Source organism: Phocoena sinus, chromosome 2 (assembly GCF_008692025.1).
Source record: "Phocoena sinus isolate mPhoSin1 chromosome 2, mPhoSin1.pri, whole genome shotgun sequence".
Classification (NCBI taxonomy): domain Eukaryota; kingdom Metazoa; phylum Chordata; class Mammalia; order Artiodactyla; family Phocoenidae; genus Phocoena; species Phocoena sinus.
In genome coordinates, this window is record NC_045764.1 from 16352763 (window position 1) to 16368007 (window position 15245).

At 37.9% G+C, this 15245-nt stretch overlaps 1 protein-coding gene across 31 annotated transcripts in view; it reads left to right on the forward strand.

The window, feature by feature from the left end:
- CCDC7 (coiled-coil domain containing 7) overlaps positions 1–15245 on the forward strand; it is a 295714-nt gene that overhangs the window by 88508 nt on the left and 191961 nt on the right. For all 31 annotated transcript variants that reach the window (XM_032621413.1, XM_032621412.1, XM_032621420.1 and 28 more), the window contains 2 exons: positions 3651–3716; positions 5690–5911. In XM_032621413.1, coding sequence (XP_032477304.1) covers positions 3651–3716; positions 5690–5911 — 288 coding nt within the window. The remainder of the gene's footprint in view (positions 1–3650; positions 3717–5689; positions 5912–15245) is intronic.

Here is a 15245-nt window from a genome sequence, read left to right on the forward strand (position 1 = left end):
TCCTGCAGTCTTGAAGGAGTGGTCTTGTGTAGGAGCTGTTCTGTGTGGCCTAAAAGTACAATCTTCCCTGACCACAAGAGTCAGGCACTTCATGGGCATCCCTCACAGTGGGCTGCATCAACCAGCTGTGATGCAACCAAGGCTGGTGCACAGGTTTGAGTCACTTGGCTGTCCTGGTTGTAGCTAGGTCTCTGTGTGGGCTAGGTAGAACTTGGGGCCCTTGCCTGGCCAAGTTGTGGCCTGTTTACTGCATGGGCAGAGCAGGGTTCAGAACGTTTACCCATCCTGGTTTTGTGGGGGGTGCTGTTTGATTAATTCTTGAAGTGTTTCTGTTATCGATGGTGTGCCATGCCCTGTCAGTGTTCCAAGGGGAGGAATCTGATTTAACACCTAGTTTCAGGTTGATTGGATGCCAAGCCCTCAGGTAGTAGCTTTTAAAGTGTGCAGATATATACTACGCTGTGGGGCCACAATTGTAATCCCTGCTGGTCTCCAGACCAGGAGATCTGGAGGTGTCCCCTGGACAACATTTGCAAAAAGCAAAGCTCCTGATGGGTATATAAGCTCCTTTCTCGGAAGTCTTGTCAAGCTGTGGTGAGGCCAAGGGGGTACACAAACCTGATGTCTCCCTGGTTACGTTTCCTGGGAGTGTGTCCTTAGCCTCCGAAAGTGTGGTAAACCTGAAGCCTGTCCCTCAGGGTGAAGCTCCAGGCTGAGGGTGGTGGCCTGCCAATAACTGTCTCCATGTTACAGTCCCATGGAACTCAGGAACACCAGCCCCATGGGCCACTGGGGCTAAGTGATCAGGGGGTTTCCCTTGTGTGGATTGTGTACTCCCACTGGCTTTAGCTGGGTAGCTGGAGAGTGTAGGGGGTGGGTCTTGCTCTCTTGCTTCAGGAAGGCAATGGGAAAATGACCTGACTGCCTGCCCACAGGCTTTAGCAATGCAGCATTGAGAGTGCCTTGTCTGTGTGCATGCATTGGGTTTAGACCCTGACTTCTCAGTCTTGCCACCCTCAGTTTAGGGGGCAGGGGAGTGTTGAGTCAGATTTAGGCTGGGAGAGGGATAATACCATGACTGCTTGCATTCATCAGCCCCAGCCAGAGGGAGGGGGAGTATAGTAGTTGCCTGCACTTGCAGACTTTAGCTAGGTTGCAGGAAAATGCTGTGACCATTCGTTCCTGTCCATCCTAGCCAGGGAGTGGGGGAACACTGCAGCCTCTGGAGCTCTCTGGCTTCAGTAGTGCAGTGGGGTATTGCCATGATTGGCTCACCCCTGCATCCAAGCTGTAAGCCTGTGCTAGCAGGTTACGTGGGGAGTGCAATAATGGTGTCTGACAGTGCTTCTGTTTCTGGGGAGTGTTTCTGCTGTCCACCACCCCTCCAGCTGATGCTTTTAGATTTGAAAATGACTCCCCTTCACATATAATCATGACACTTTTCAGACTGCTGTTATTTCCCTGGGTCTCCAGGTGAGTGAGACCACATGTCAACCCTTTGCGGGGAGGGAGTTCTCAGTTTTCTATAGCACTTTGGGACCATTGGATGTCAGCCCCATTTGTTTTCAAAGCAAGGCATTTCAGGGGTTCCTCTCTATGGTGTAGATCCCAGGAGCCAGGGTGCTTGATATGGGAAGCATCCCTTGCTCCTCTGGGAAAAGTGCCTGTCTGGTGAGATCCCTCTCTAAAGTGTGCTGTCATGCTGGGGGTAGGGTTTCTGGTGAGAGTGTTTCTTTGCCTCTCCTACCTGTCTTGATATAGTCCCTTTTTATTCTTTGTTGTGGAGCGCTTGTTTGGCTAGTTCTAAAGTTCTTTTCAGAGGGAACTGATCTGTATGTAGGTATATATTTGCTGATTCCATGGTAGGAGGTAAGTCCAGGCTCTTGCTGTGCCCCATCTTTAACCACCTTTCCTGTAAATTTTCTTTTCTTTTAAGAGTAAGTCTCATTTTCCTGTTTCTTCAGATTCAAATAATTCTTAATTGTATCTTGGATATTGTGAATGTCATGTTGTTGAAGCCCTGGATTCTGCTATATTCTTCTTATGATTGGTACTATTTTTGTTGATTTATTTTGCTTTAATTTATTATTAACATGATTGGGTGTAAAATGAAAATTCTGTATTTAGGCAGCAGCTTAAATCACATTTAATTTCTTATAGCTTTTGCTAGGCTGTTTAGAATCTTCCTTATGCATATATGCTTAAGGGGTCAGGGGTAGATTTGTGTAGTTTGTACAAATGGTTTGGGGCACCCTGTCTCCAGCTCCCTTCTTTGTGTGATTTCCCCTAACCTTTCCAGTGGCTGTGGTTGCCCTGAACTCTGTACCCTGGTTTGTAAGGTCTAAAAACTCAGGTTTGTTTGTTTTTTTGTTTGTTTTAATTAGCTATTAGGGTTCTGCCTGGCTCAGTGGGTTTGCCCTCAGATTAGAAGCTGGGAAACAAGGATCTTATGTAGGACTCTTCCCTTCTTCCAAGTGTCAGCTTCTCTCAAGAATCTACCTACTCTTGTTTGCTCTCTAGTGTTGATATTTGTATTTTGTTTAGAGTTTGTGGTTGTTATGTGTGGCAGGGTTTGTCCAGTAGGAACTTGCTCTGCTATACCAGAATCAAAACCGGGGACTTTTTATTTTTAACTTTTTATTTTATATTGGAGTATAGTTGATTAACAACGTTGTGTTAATTTCAGGTGTACAACAAAGTGATTCAGCTACATATACATGTATCTATTCTTCAAATTCTTTTCCCAATTAGGTTGTTAATAGAATATTGAGCAGAGTTCCCTGTGCTAGTTCCTTATTGGTTATCCATTTTAAATATAGCAGTGTGTACATGTCAATCCCAAACTCCCTAACTATCCCTTCCACCCACCCTTCCCTTATAGTAACCATAAGTTCGTTCTCTAAGTCTGTGAGCCTGTTTCTGTTTTGTAAATAAGTTCACTTGTATCACTTTTTTTTTTGCAAATGATGTGACAAGTGATTAATCTCCATAATTTACAAACAGCTCATGTGGCTTAATATCATCAAAACAAACAACCCAATCAAAAAATGTGCAGAAAACCTAAATAGACATTTCTCCAAAGAAGGCATACAGATGGCCAAGAGACACATGAAAAGATGTTCAACATCGCTAATTATTAGAGAAATGCATCAAAACTACAATGAGATATCATCTCACACCAGTCTGAATCATCAAAAAAAAAGGAAAAAAAGAAACTGGGGATTTTAGATATGGTTCCTCAAGCTGTCTTCCATCTGATGGAGAATTCTTGAGACTTTCCATGCATAGTAGAATCTACTCATTCTCACAAAATCAGAACTATATTTCTTTCGTGTTAGGAGTAGAGTTGCTTCTTTTCTTAAAATTTGAAATATTTGTATTTAAATATTTCAGGCCTTGAGAAAAGGAGTAATGAAATGTTTACTGTAGTTATAATTTCGTAGATTCAAGGTCACTTTTCCTATGGAAAATCAATAGGAAGCTATAGCTACAGAAGTTATCCACCATTCTGCCTGAGAAGTGTGCAGTAAATGTTTATGCTCAAATCATCATCTTGGCTATCTGTGCACTTTAGAAGAGTAATAATTATGATAATAAATTAATAAAAACAAAAATACCAATGAATACTTTCCCCCCATATTACATCCTAGGAAGTAGCACATGCTCTGAAAATTGAGAACAGAGTTCTTCGGGAACAACTGAAACAAGCTTTACAGGTAAAAAGATATCATGTTCCTTTGAAATTGTTAACAAGGGAAGAAAATATCTATAAACAACTTTTTAAATGAATAATTTTAACTTTATAAACTAATAGGTCTATATATTGTATGATTTTGCCAGGTTTACAGTATTCTCATTTTATGCAATGGAAATATATTAATAAAATTTAGTATGTATTCTTTCCAAAACAGTAAGCTAGAAAGAAAATTGATATACAAGCTTAAAGCAATTTATTTCTAGATACAAATGGGTTTTTTTTTTGAAATTAGCGTAATTATCAGGATATATTGAGATAAGAAACTGGTGATTTCTCAGAAGAACAATTAAGGAGGATTTGCTCATCCAAAAATCAATATAAAATATAAAAACACAGTAACTAAAGCAGTGTGGTTCTGGATTTGGTACTGAATGAAAAGTCCAGAAACAGATTCAAATGAATATAGTAATTTTATAGTTTAAGTTATTAAAATTTTTTCATAGAAGGATAAAATAGTCACAAAAGTAAACTACTGTGAAAACATTGTTGAGTTTCTAGTTAATGTAATACACTAAAATAAGTTGCGGATTGCTTTAGGATCCAAAAGTAATAAATGAACTATTAATATATTGGAAGAAACACTGAGTAACAATTACATGTCTTGGCTAGAACAAGGCTTCCTAAGCATTATACCATAAAGGAATATGTTAATATATTTGGCTATATATAAAATAAAACTTTTTATGGTTAAAAAATTCATGAGATACAAAGATAAATGGAATATCTTTACAAAATGTTTTATATCAAGATCTTTTACAAATCTACAGGAAATATGGATATTCTTCCTCCTAAATAGGCAAAGGGCACAAATAGGCAAGTCATAATTGAGAAACACACATGGTCAATAAATGCATACAAATATATTCATCCTTACTAGTTATCAAATAAATGCATTTTAAAATAGCAGAGGGATACATATTTTTTACCTACCATTTTGTTAAAAATTTAAGGAACAGAAATAACCAGTATTTGTGGATTTATGCTGCAATGAGCAGTCTTTCACATACTTCTATTGTCAGTATGGGTTGATACTTTTCTGGAAGAAAATACATAACCAAAATCTTGGAAAGACATAGTCTTTACAGTGAACCATTCCATTTCTAAAAACTTATTGTAAAAAAGAAAAAAATGTACAAAGATTTTGTACAAGTATGTAGAATAGAAAAATTTTAATAGCAATTTTTAAAAATTACCAATATGTCCACTGATAAGAAATTTGCTAAATTCATTAAGGTATATTATTAAAATATATTTCTGTTAGCTATTCTGATTTGGATGTATATTTATCATCATGAAAACATACCTTATGACGTTATTTAATGAAAAGAGCATATTATGCCTCTATGTATAGTATGATCCAATCTAGATAAAAGTTTAAAAATACACATATGCACTAGCTGTAATTAGAAATACTTAAAAAGAGTATATATCAACATGTTAACAGTGAGCTTTCTGTTTGTGGTGAGACTGTGAACTTTTTTCTTTCTTTCATACAAATAACTTTTGTTAATATTAAAAGTGATATTAAAAAATTTATTCTAGAAGAAATAAATTACTTTTCACATTTTCTTTTATTATTTGGCATTACAGATCTTAATTATCTTGGGTACATTCTTGTATAATATATGCATTTTATTAACTTTTATTGTACCTGTATTATAATTAGAGCCTTAAAAAACAGTGGCCAGTAGAACCTCTTACGTATAAAAATAGCCCTTTAAGTAGAAGAGGTTTCTTCATAGTTTTTAATTTTAATTTGGATCTGTTAAACTATGGATTATACCAGTGGTTTAACTTAGTTTCCTCTAACTCTGTAAAAATAAAATTAAGAACCAGTGTGGCCATGAATATATGAAGATTCCTGAAAGTTGTCATGTCGGCAGGAAAATGTCGTAGAAATAATGCTTGACAAAGTTACTTTTTTAAAAACAGGAAGCTGAAAGAGCTAAGGAGCAACTTGGCTATTTCCAAAATCAAGAAATGGAGTTACTTAAAAGTGAGAGAAAGACCAAGACAACAGCAGAAATGCGTACTGATAAAATAAAAGTTAAAGGTGAAGATTCAAAATATATACCATTGGAGAAAGACACAAGAAAAACACTAGTGGCAGATGCAGGTGGACAAAAAGAAAATGATAAAATTAAACATCCACAGGTAAGGAAATAACCAAAACAGTAATAAGTGTTGTAAGAAGTTTAACCTTTTATATTATTATTTACTTCACTTGTATATTATTATTATTATTATTTTATTATCTTTTTTTTTTTGCGGTATCTGGGCCTCTCACTGTTGTGGCCTCTCCCGTTGCGGAGCAACAGGCTCTGGATACGCAGGCCCAGCAGCCATGGCTCACGGGCCTAGCCGCTCCGTGGCATGTGGGATCTTCCCGGACCGGGGCACGAACCCGTGTCCCCTGCATTGGCAGGTGGACTCTCAACCACTGTGCCACCAGGGAAGCCCTGTATATTATTTAAAAATTTTTTCTATGCACTATCTTTTGCTTGGAATTTTGCCTTTTGCTTTTCGGTTATATCAGTTCATTATTATATGGAATTTGAATCTATAAATTAACTGTGTATTGATTTTTGTGGGTTTTTGGTAATCCAGATATTTCCTTTTTTGTTCAGGACAGCTGATCCAATACAGACTTGTCAGATATAAAATAATGTTTTATCTTTAAAAATTTTTTATTGAGGTATAATTGACATATATTATATTATTTTCAGGTATACAATATGATGATTCAGTATTTACATATATTGTAACTCAATCACCACAAGTCTGGGTAACATGAATCACTATACATAATTACAGAACTTTTTTTCTTGTAATGAGAACTTTTAACATTTACTCTGTTAGCAACTTTCAAATATGCAGTGTAGTATTATTAACTGTCGTCACTATGCTGTACATTACATCCCCTAGACTTATTTTATAAGTGGAAGTTTGTACCTTTTGACTCCCTTCACCCATTTTGCCCAGCCCCCACCCCCAGTTCCTGCCTCTGGCAACTACCAATCTGTTCTCTGTATCTATGCGCTTAGTTTTTGTTTTATTTTGTGTTAGATTCCACATGTAAGTGAGATCATATGGTATTTGTCTTTCCCTGTCTGACTTATTTGACTTAGCATAATCCTCTCAAGGTCCATCCATGTTGTCACAAATGGCAAGGTTTCATTGTTTTTCATGGCTGAATAATATTTTACTGTGTGTGTGTGCACATATGCGTGTGTGTATGCACTTAGTATGTGTGCGTGTATATATATATATATATATAATATTTATCTGTTCACCCAACAGTGGACACATAGGCTGTTCCCATACTTTGGCTAATGTAAATAATGCTGCATTAAACATGGGACTGCATATATCTTCTCCAGTTAGTGTTGTCATTTACTTTGGAAAAATATCCAGAAGTGGATATTTCCTGGATCATCTAGTAGTTGTATTTTTAGTTTTTCTGAGGAACCTCCATACTCTTTTCCATAGTGGCTGTACCAATTTACATTCCCACCAACAGTGCACAAGGGTTTCCTTTTACCTATTCTCACCAACACTTTGTTATTTCTTGTCTTTATGCCAATAGCAATTCTGACAGGTGTGAGGTGATGTCTCATTGTGGTTTGGATTTGCATTTCCCTGTTGATTAGTGATTTTGAGCATCTTTTCATGTACCTATTGGCCATATATATGTCTTCTTTGGAAAAATGTCTGTTCAGATCATCTGCTCATTTTTTACTCAGATTGATACTATTTTTTTTTTTGCAATTGAGTTTTATGAGTTCTTTATGTATTTTGGATATTAACCCTTTATTAGATATATGATTTTCTCCCATTTAGTAGGTTGCCATTTCATTATGTTGATAGTTTCCTTTGCTCTGCAGAAGCTTTTTCGTTTGATGTAGTTCCACTTGTTTATTTTTGCTTTTGATGTCTTGCTTTTGGTGTCAAACCCCCCAAATTCAGTAAGACCTATGTCAGGGAACTTACCGTCTATGTTTCTTTTAGAAGTTTTATAATTTCATGTCTTACATTCAAGTCTTTAATTCGTTTGGAGTTAATTTTTTTGTATGGTGTAAGAAAGTGGTCCAGTTCATTCTTTGCATGTGGTTTTCCAGTTTCCCAACACCATTCTTCAAAGAGACTCTCCTTTCTCCGTTGTATATTCTTGGCTCCTTCATCATAAATTGATTGACCATATATGTGTGGGTTTATTTCTGGGCTCTCTACTCTGTTCCATTGATCGATGTCTGTTTTTCCCCCCATATCATACTGTTTTGATTTCCATAGCTTTGTAATATCATTTGAAGTCAGGACACATGATGCCTCCAGCTTTGTTCTTCTTTCTCAAGATTGCTTTGACTATTCAGGGTCTTTTATGGTTCCATACAAATTTCAGGATTGAAATGGTCATGTTTCCTCTTTTATTTCTGATTTTATTTATTTGAGCATTTTATCTTTTTTTCTTTGTGAGTCTAGCTAATTGTCATTTTTGTTTATCTTTTCAAAGAACCAGCTCTTGGTTTTATTGATTATTTTTTGGTCATTTCTTTAGACTCCATTTCATTATTTCTGATGGGATCTTTGTTATTTCCTTTCTTCTACAAAAGTTGGGCTTTGTTCTTCTTCTTCTCAGAGTGTAAATTTATGTTATTTATTTGAAATTTTTCTTATTTGTGAGTTAAGCATTTATTACTATGAACTTTTCTCTTAAAACTGCTTTCATTGCATCCCCTATATTTCAGTATGTTGTATATCCATTTTCTTTTGTCTCAAGGTACTGTTTTAATTTTGGTTTTGATTTCCTTTTTGACCCATTGGTTGTTCAGTAGCATGTTGTTTCATCTTCACATATTTGTACATTTTCCAGTTTTCTTCTTGTAATTTATTTCTATTTTCATAATATTGTGGTTGGAAAAGATACTTAATATGATTTTACTCTAATCCTAACTTTGTTAAAACTTGTTTTGTGGTCTAACATGTAATCTATCCTGGAGAATGTTCTGTGTGCACTTGAGAAGAATCTGTATCCTGTTTCTTTTGAATGGAATGTTCTATATATATCTGTTAAGTTAATCTGATCTAATATGTCATTTAAAGACAATCCTTTCTTATTGATTTTCAGTTTGAATGATCTATTCGTTGATGTAAGTGGGGTATTAAAGTCCCCTACTATTATTGTATTGCTATATATTTCTCCCTTTAGGTCAATTAATAGTTGGTTTATATATTTGTTGCTCCTATATTGCATGCATAATATTACATCCTCTTGTTGGGTTGACCCCTTTATCATTATGTAATACCCTTCTTTGTCTCTTGTTATGGTTTCTGTTTCAAATTTTGTCTGATAGAAGTATAGCTACTCTAGCTTTCTTTTGGTTTCCACTTGCATGGAATATCCTTTTCCCATCACTTCACTGTCTGTGCCTTATTTCTCTCTTCCCTTGTGGTTTGCTTTCTTTAGTGGTATGCTTAGATTCATGTCTTATCATCTTTTATGTATCTACTATAGGTTTTTGCATGGTGGTTACCTTGAGGCTTTCATGTAACAAGTTATATTTATAACAGTCTATTTTAAGTTGATAACAACTTCAGTTTAAATAAATTCTAAAGCTCTACATTTTTACTCTCCCCCTGCCATGTTTCATGTTTTGGATGTCACATTTTACATCTTTTTGTCTTGTGTATTTCTTAACTAATTATTGTGGTTGCAGTTATTTTTACTGCTTTTGACTTCTGACTTTCACACTAACTTTATAAATGATTCATTCACTACGTTTACTATATATTTACCTTTGTCAGTGAGATTCACACTTTCACATGTTTTCTTGTTACTAATGAGCACCCTTTCTTTTTAGCTTAAAGAAGTCACTAAACATTTCTTGTTAGTCTTGTTTAGTGGTGATGAGCTCCTTTGGCTTTTGCTTGTCTGGAAAACTATCTCTATTTCAATTCTGAACAAAGATGTTGCCAGGTAGAGTACTGGATGGGAATCTTTTTCTTTCAGCACTTGGAGTATATCACAACACTCTATTCTGGCCTGTGATGTTTCTGCTGAAAAATATGCTGACTCCACTAAGTGGAGGTGGGAGATGGTAGAGCTGAAGGATCAGAAATAGGAGAGGGAGGGCAAGCTGCATTTTCACTCACGCCTGACATTGATGACACAGGTTCTGGTTCCTTGCTGGATTCAAGTCTAACTATCCTCTTGAAAAACGGTTCCAGTGATGTCTAGTTAGTAGTTCTTTTTTTCTTGTCATAGATGACATGGTAGCTCTGGATTGCATTCTGAATGGCTGCTGCAACCTTCATGTGTACTGTTCTACATTCAGATCCTATGCCTCAAAAGCTAACATTGCTTCCTCAAATAAAGAAAATCCCCTTGCCATTTCCTGCATTGTGAATCTCTTCAGTTCTTCAGTACTTCTTCTTCTTGTCACTCCACTCTCTCAATTATTTTCACTTTTGTTTCCATTATTATCACTTGGTGCTTCTTAGCAGTACCAGCTACATCACCACTGCTTTTACACTTGCTTCCGGACATCCTGGGCTTGAAATAAAGATACTGTACTGCTGTACTCTATATAGTACTGTACAGTAAAGTACACAAAAGCACAACCACTTGTAGAGGATGCACGCACATGACAGTTTACACCAGACATGTGAACTAACTTACTTGATTGGACATGCAAACGCATGTTCACATCTTTGAAAGTTCGCAATTTGAAGGTTCATATGTAGGGGACTTACTGTAGTTGATTTACAATGTTTTGTTAATTTCTGCTGTACAGCACAGTGATTCAGTTATATGTGTGTGTGTGTGTATATATATATATATATACACACACACACGCACGCACACACACGCACATACATTCTTTTTCATATTCTTTTCCATTATACTTTATCACAGGTTATTGAATATAGTTCCCTGGGCTATAAATTAGGAGCTTGTGGTTTATCCATTCTGTATAATTTATCCCTCCCCTACCCTCTTTCCCCTCTGGTAACCATAAGTTTGTTTTCTGTGTCTGTGAGTCTGTTTCTGTTTTGTAGATAAGTTCATTTTTGTCACATTTTAGATTCCACATATAAGTGATATCATATGGTATGTCTTTCTCTTTCTGACTTCACTTAGTGTGATAATCTCTAGGTCCATCCATGTTGTTGCAAATGGCATTATTTCATTCTTTTTTATGGCTGAGTAATATTCCATTGTGCATATGTACCACATCTTCTTTATCCATTCAGCTGTCGATGGACATTTAGGTTGTTTCCATGTCTTGGCTATTATGAATAGTGCTGCTATGAACATAGGGGTGCATGTATCTCTTTGAATTATAATTTTGTCCAGATATGCACCCAGGAGTGTTCTGCTGGATCACATGGCAACTCTATTCTTAGTTTTTTGAGGAGCCTCCATACTGTTTTCCATAGTGGCTGCACCAGTATGCATTCCCACCAACAGTGTAGGAGGATTCCCTTTTCTCCACACCCTCTCCAGAATTTGTTATTTGTAGATATTTTTAATGATGGCCATTCTGACCAGTGTGAGGTGATACCTCATTGTAGTTTTGATTATCTTTCTCTAATAATTAGAGATGTTAGCTCTATGACTTCTGTTTGGATTTTTCTTGGATTTTTCTTACATTTTCTTTCTCTTTGTTGAAGTTCCTACTGTGTTCCATTCTCCTTAGTTTGGTGAGCGTATTATTATGACCATTACTTTGAACCCTTTCTCAGGTGTTACTTATCACTGTTTCATTAATGTTTTTTCTGTCTATTTAAAATTGAAGTATAGTTGATTTATAGTATTGTATTAGTTTCAGATGTACAACATAGTGATTTAATATTTTTATAGCTCATAATCCATTTAAAGTTATTACAAAACAATGGCTATATTTCCCTGTACTATACAGTGTATCCTTGTTGCTTATCTATTTTATACATAGTGGTTTGTATCTCTGAATGTTATTTTTGTTTGGATGGCCTTGTGTAAGGTGACCTTGTCGTTCAACCCTGCCTTAGGTCTGGGTTGTCTCTCAAACCTTTGTTGTTGTCCAAGCAGCCTATTTTAGTTGTAATAATTCTCAGTTATTGAGGGTGTTCCTAGACCAGCGTCTTAGAGGGGAGATCTCATTCCTAGATTCAGGCTGATTTGAAGTGAGACCCTCCGCTAATAGCTTTTAAAGGATGCAAATATGTACAGCCCCATGTGACTGCAAGTGTAAGCCCTGCTGGCCCCCAGAACTGGGCAAACTAGAGGTGTCCTGGGCAGCAGTCAAAAAATTGGGGCTCCAGACAAGTGTACAGGCTCCTTTCTGTGAGATACTGTTGCTGACCAGGGTCCTTGGACTCTTTAATGAATAGAAATTGATGAGGTCAGACAAGAAATTGAGGCAAGGCTTTATTGGGACTCATGCTGCAGCATGAGGGAGTAGAAACAAGTCCATGTGGTCTAATGTAGTGGTGGTCTAATGTGTAATCTAAGGCAGTGTTTCCGTATTGATTTTCTGTCTGGATTGTCTGTCCATTTATGTGAGTGGGATGTTAAAGTCCCCTACTGTTATATTGTGTTACTGCCAGTTTCTCTCTTTATGTTTATTAATATTTGCTTTACGTATTTAGGTGCTCCTATGTTGGGTGCATATATATTTACAGTTGTTTTACCTTCTTGGGTTGATCCCTTTATCATTATTTAATGCCCTTCTTTGTTTCTTGTTATAATCTCTAAGTCTATTTATTTTTGATATAAGTATTGTTACCCCAGCTTTCTTTTGCTTTCCATTTTACATGGAATACCTTTTTACATCCCCTCACTTTCAGTCTGTTGTATGTCTTAGATCTGAAGTGAGTCTCTTGTAGCCACCATATATATATAGTTTTTGTATCCATTCAGTCAGTCTGTGTCTTTTGATTGGGGCATTTATTCTGTTTACATTTAGTGCGATTATTGATTAGTATGTTCTTATTGCCATTTTGTTAATTGTTTTGGATTTGGTTTTGTAGGTCTTTTTTCCCCTTTCTTCTTTTGTTCTTTTGTGATTTGATGACAGTATTTAGTGTCATGTTTGGACTCTTTTCTCTTTGTGTGTGTGTCTATAATAGGTTTTTGGTTTGAGGTTACCATGAGATTTATATATAGGAATCTCTCAATATATATATGATTATTTACAATTTCTGATTTCTTAATTTCAAATGATTTTAACAACCCTGTATTTTTACTTCCTTTCCCCCATGATTACTGTTTTAGACATCATCTTTTACATCTTTTTGTTTTGTGTATGCCTTAAATGCTTATTGTGAATATAGATAATTTTACTACTTTTGTCTTTTAACCTTCCTGCTAACTTTGTCTGTGGTTGATTTACTACCTTTACTGTATATTTGCCTTTATCAATGAGCTTTTTCCTTTTGTACTTTTTATGTTTCTAGTTGTTGTCTTTCCTTTTTCACATGGAGAAGTTCCCTTAACATTTCTCATAATGCTAGTTTGGTGATGCTGAACTCTTTGCTTTTACCTGGTTGTAAAACTTTTGCTCTCTCCATCAAATCTGAAAGAAAGCCTTGTGGTGTAGAGCATTTCTTGTTGTAGGTTTTCCCTTTCATCATTTAAAATATACCATGCCACTCCCATCTGGCCTATAGAGTTTCTGCTGAAAAGTTAGCTGATAGACTTACAGAAGTTGCCTTGTACCTAACTTGTTGCTTTTCCCTTGCTTTTAATATTCTCTCTTCATCTTATATTTTCTCATTTTAATTACAGTGTGTCTTGGTATGGTCCTCTTTGGGATGATTGTGTTTGGGACTCTCTGTGCTTCCTGGACCTTGATGTGCATTTCCTTTCCCAGGCTAGGGAAGTTTTCAGCTATTATGTCTTCAGTTATGTCCTCTGCCCCTTTTTCTCTCTTCTCCTTCAGGGATGCCTCTAATGCCAATGTTAATAGACTTGATGTTGTCTCAGAGGTCTTTTAAACTGTCTTAATTTCTTTTTTATTCTTTTTTCTTTTCATTATTCCTTTTCCAGCTCACTGTTCCATTTCTCTGTATCATTTAATCTCCTATTGATTCCTTGTAGTGTATTTTTCATTTTAGGTATTGTATTTTTCAGCTCTATTTGGTTCTTCTTTTTATCTTCTAACTTTGTTAAGCTTCTCACTGTGTTCATTCTTCTCCCAAGTTGTTTGATTATTTTCATGATTATTACCTTGAACTTTTTGTTGGGTAGATTGCCTATTTCCATTTAACTTAGTTCTCCCTCTGGGACTTTATCTTGTTCCTTCGTTTGGAACATGTTCCTCTGTTGCCTCATGTTGCCTAGTTTTCTGTTTTTCTTTCTGTGTATCTTGGAGAAGGAGCCTTTTGTAGGAGACGTCCTATGCGTCCCAGCAGCACACTCCCCTCTGGTCACCAGAGCTGTCTGTTCTAGGAGTGACCCCTATGTGGGCAGGCTGGCTACCATGAGTAGTGTCCTAGGTGTGGCTGGGCCCTGGTCTGGTTGGTTGCCAGGCCTTGCCATGTGTGGAGGCTCTCAGCCATTGGTTGACAGGGCTGTGTCATGAGGTAGCTGGCTATGGAACCCTGGGGGCTTTTAGGGCTAGTCCTGGCCCACTGGTGGGCAGAGCTGTGTTCTGGGGTGGGTGTTTGCTGGGCTGGTATTCCCAGATCTAGTGTCAGCATACTGCCACGTGGGGCTGGTTCCTGACAGGGCTGGCTGAGGGGTCCAAAGTATCTCATAACTGGTGTTGGCCTGTTGGTGGATGGCACCAGGTCTTGGGGTCCTGGAGCTGGTGTCAGTGTGCTGATAGGCAGGGCTGGGGCCCAAGGTGTCCTAGGGCTAGTGCTGGCTCACTGGTGGGCAGAGCTGAATCCTGGGTAAGTCCTGGGTCTCTGGCTGTAGGTCCCTGGGAGTCCCAAAGCTGGTGTTTACTCACTGGTAGGTTGGGCTAGATCCCAGAGCCACTGGCTATGGAGCCCATGGTGTCCCAGTGCTGGTGTTGGCCTGCTGGTGAGTAGGTCCAGGGCCCAGGGGGTTGCAGCACAGGTGCTGGCCTCCTGGTGGGCAGCTGAATCTTGATAAGGTAGGCTGCAGGGTTGTGATGATCCTGGGCTGGCATTTGCCCACTGGTGGTGTGGGTCAGGGCTCAAGGGGTCCCTGGGCTGGTGCCCACCCACCAGTATGTGAATCCACATCCTGGGCCTAGTTCTGACCCACTGGTAGGTCCTGGTGTCTCTGGCTGTTGGACCTAGGGGTACCGGAAGTGGTGTCAGACTGCTGATGGGCAGGGCTGGTTCATGACATAGCTAGCTGTAAGGTCTGGGGTGTCCTGAAGCTTGTTTCAGTCTGATGGTGGGTGGAGCCAGTTGTCTGGGCAGCTGGCTGATGGGCCTGAGGTGGCTAATACCTGGTGTTCGTCTGCTAGTGGGTGAGGCTGGGGCCCAGGGGGTCCCAGGGCTGGTGTCTGCCTGCTGGTGGATAGGGCTATGT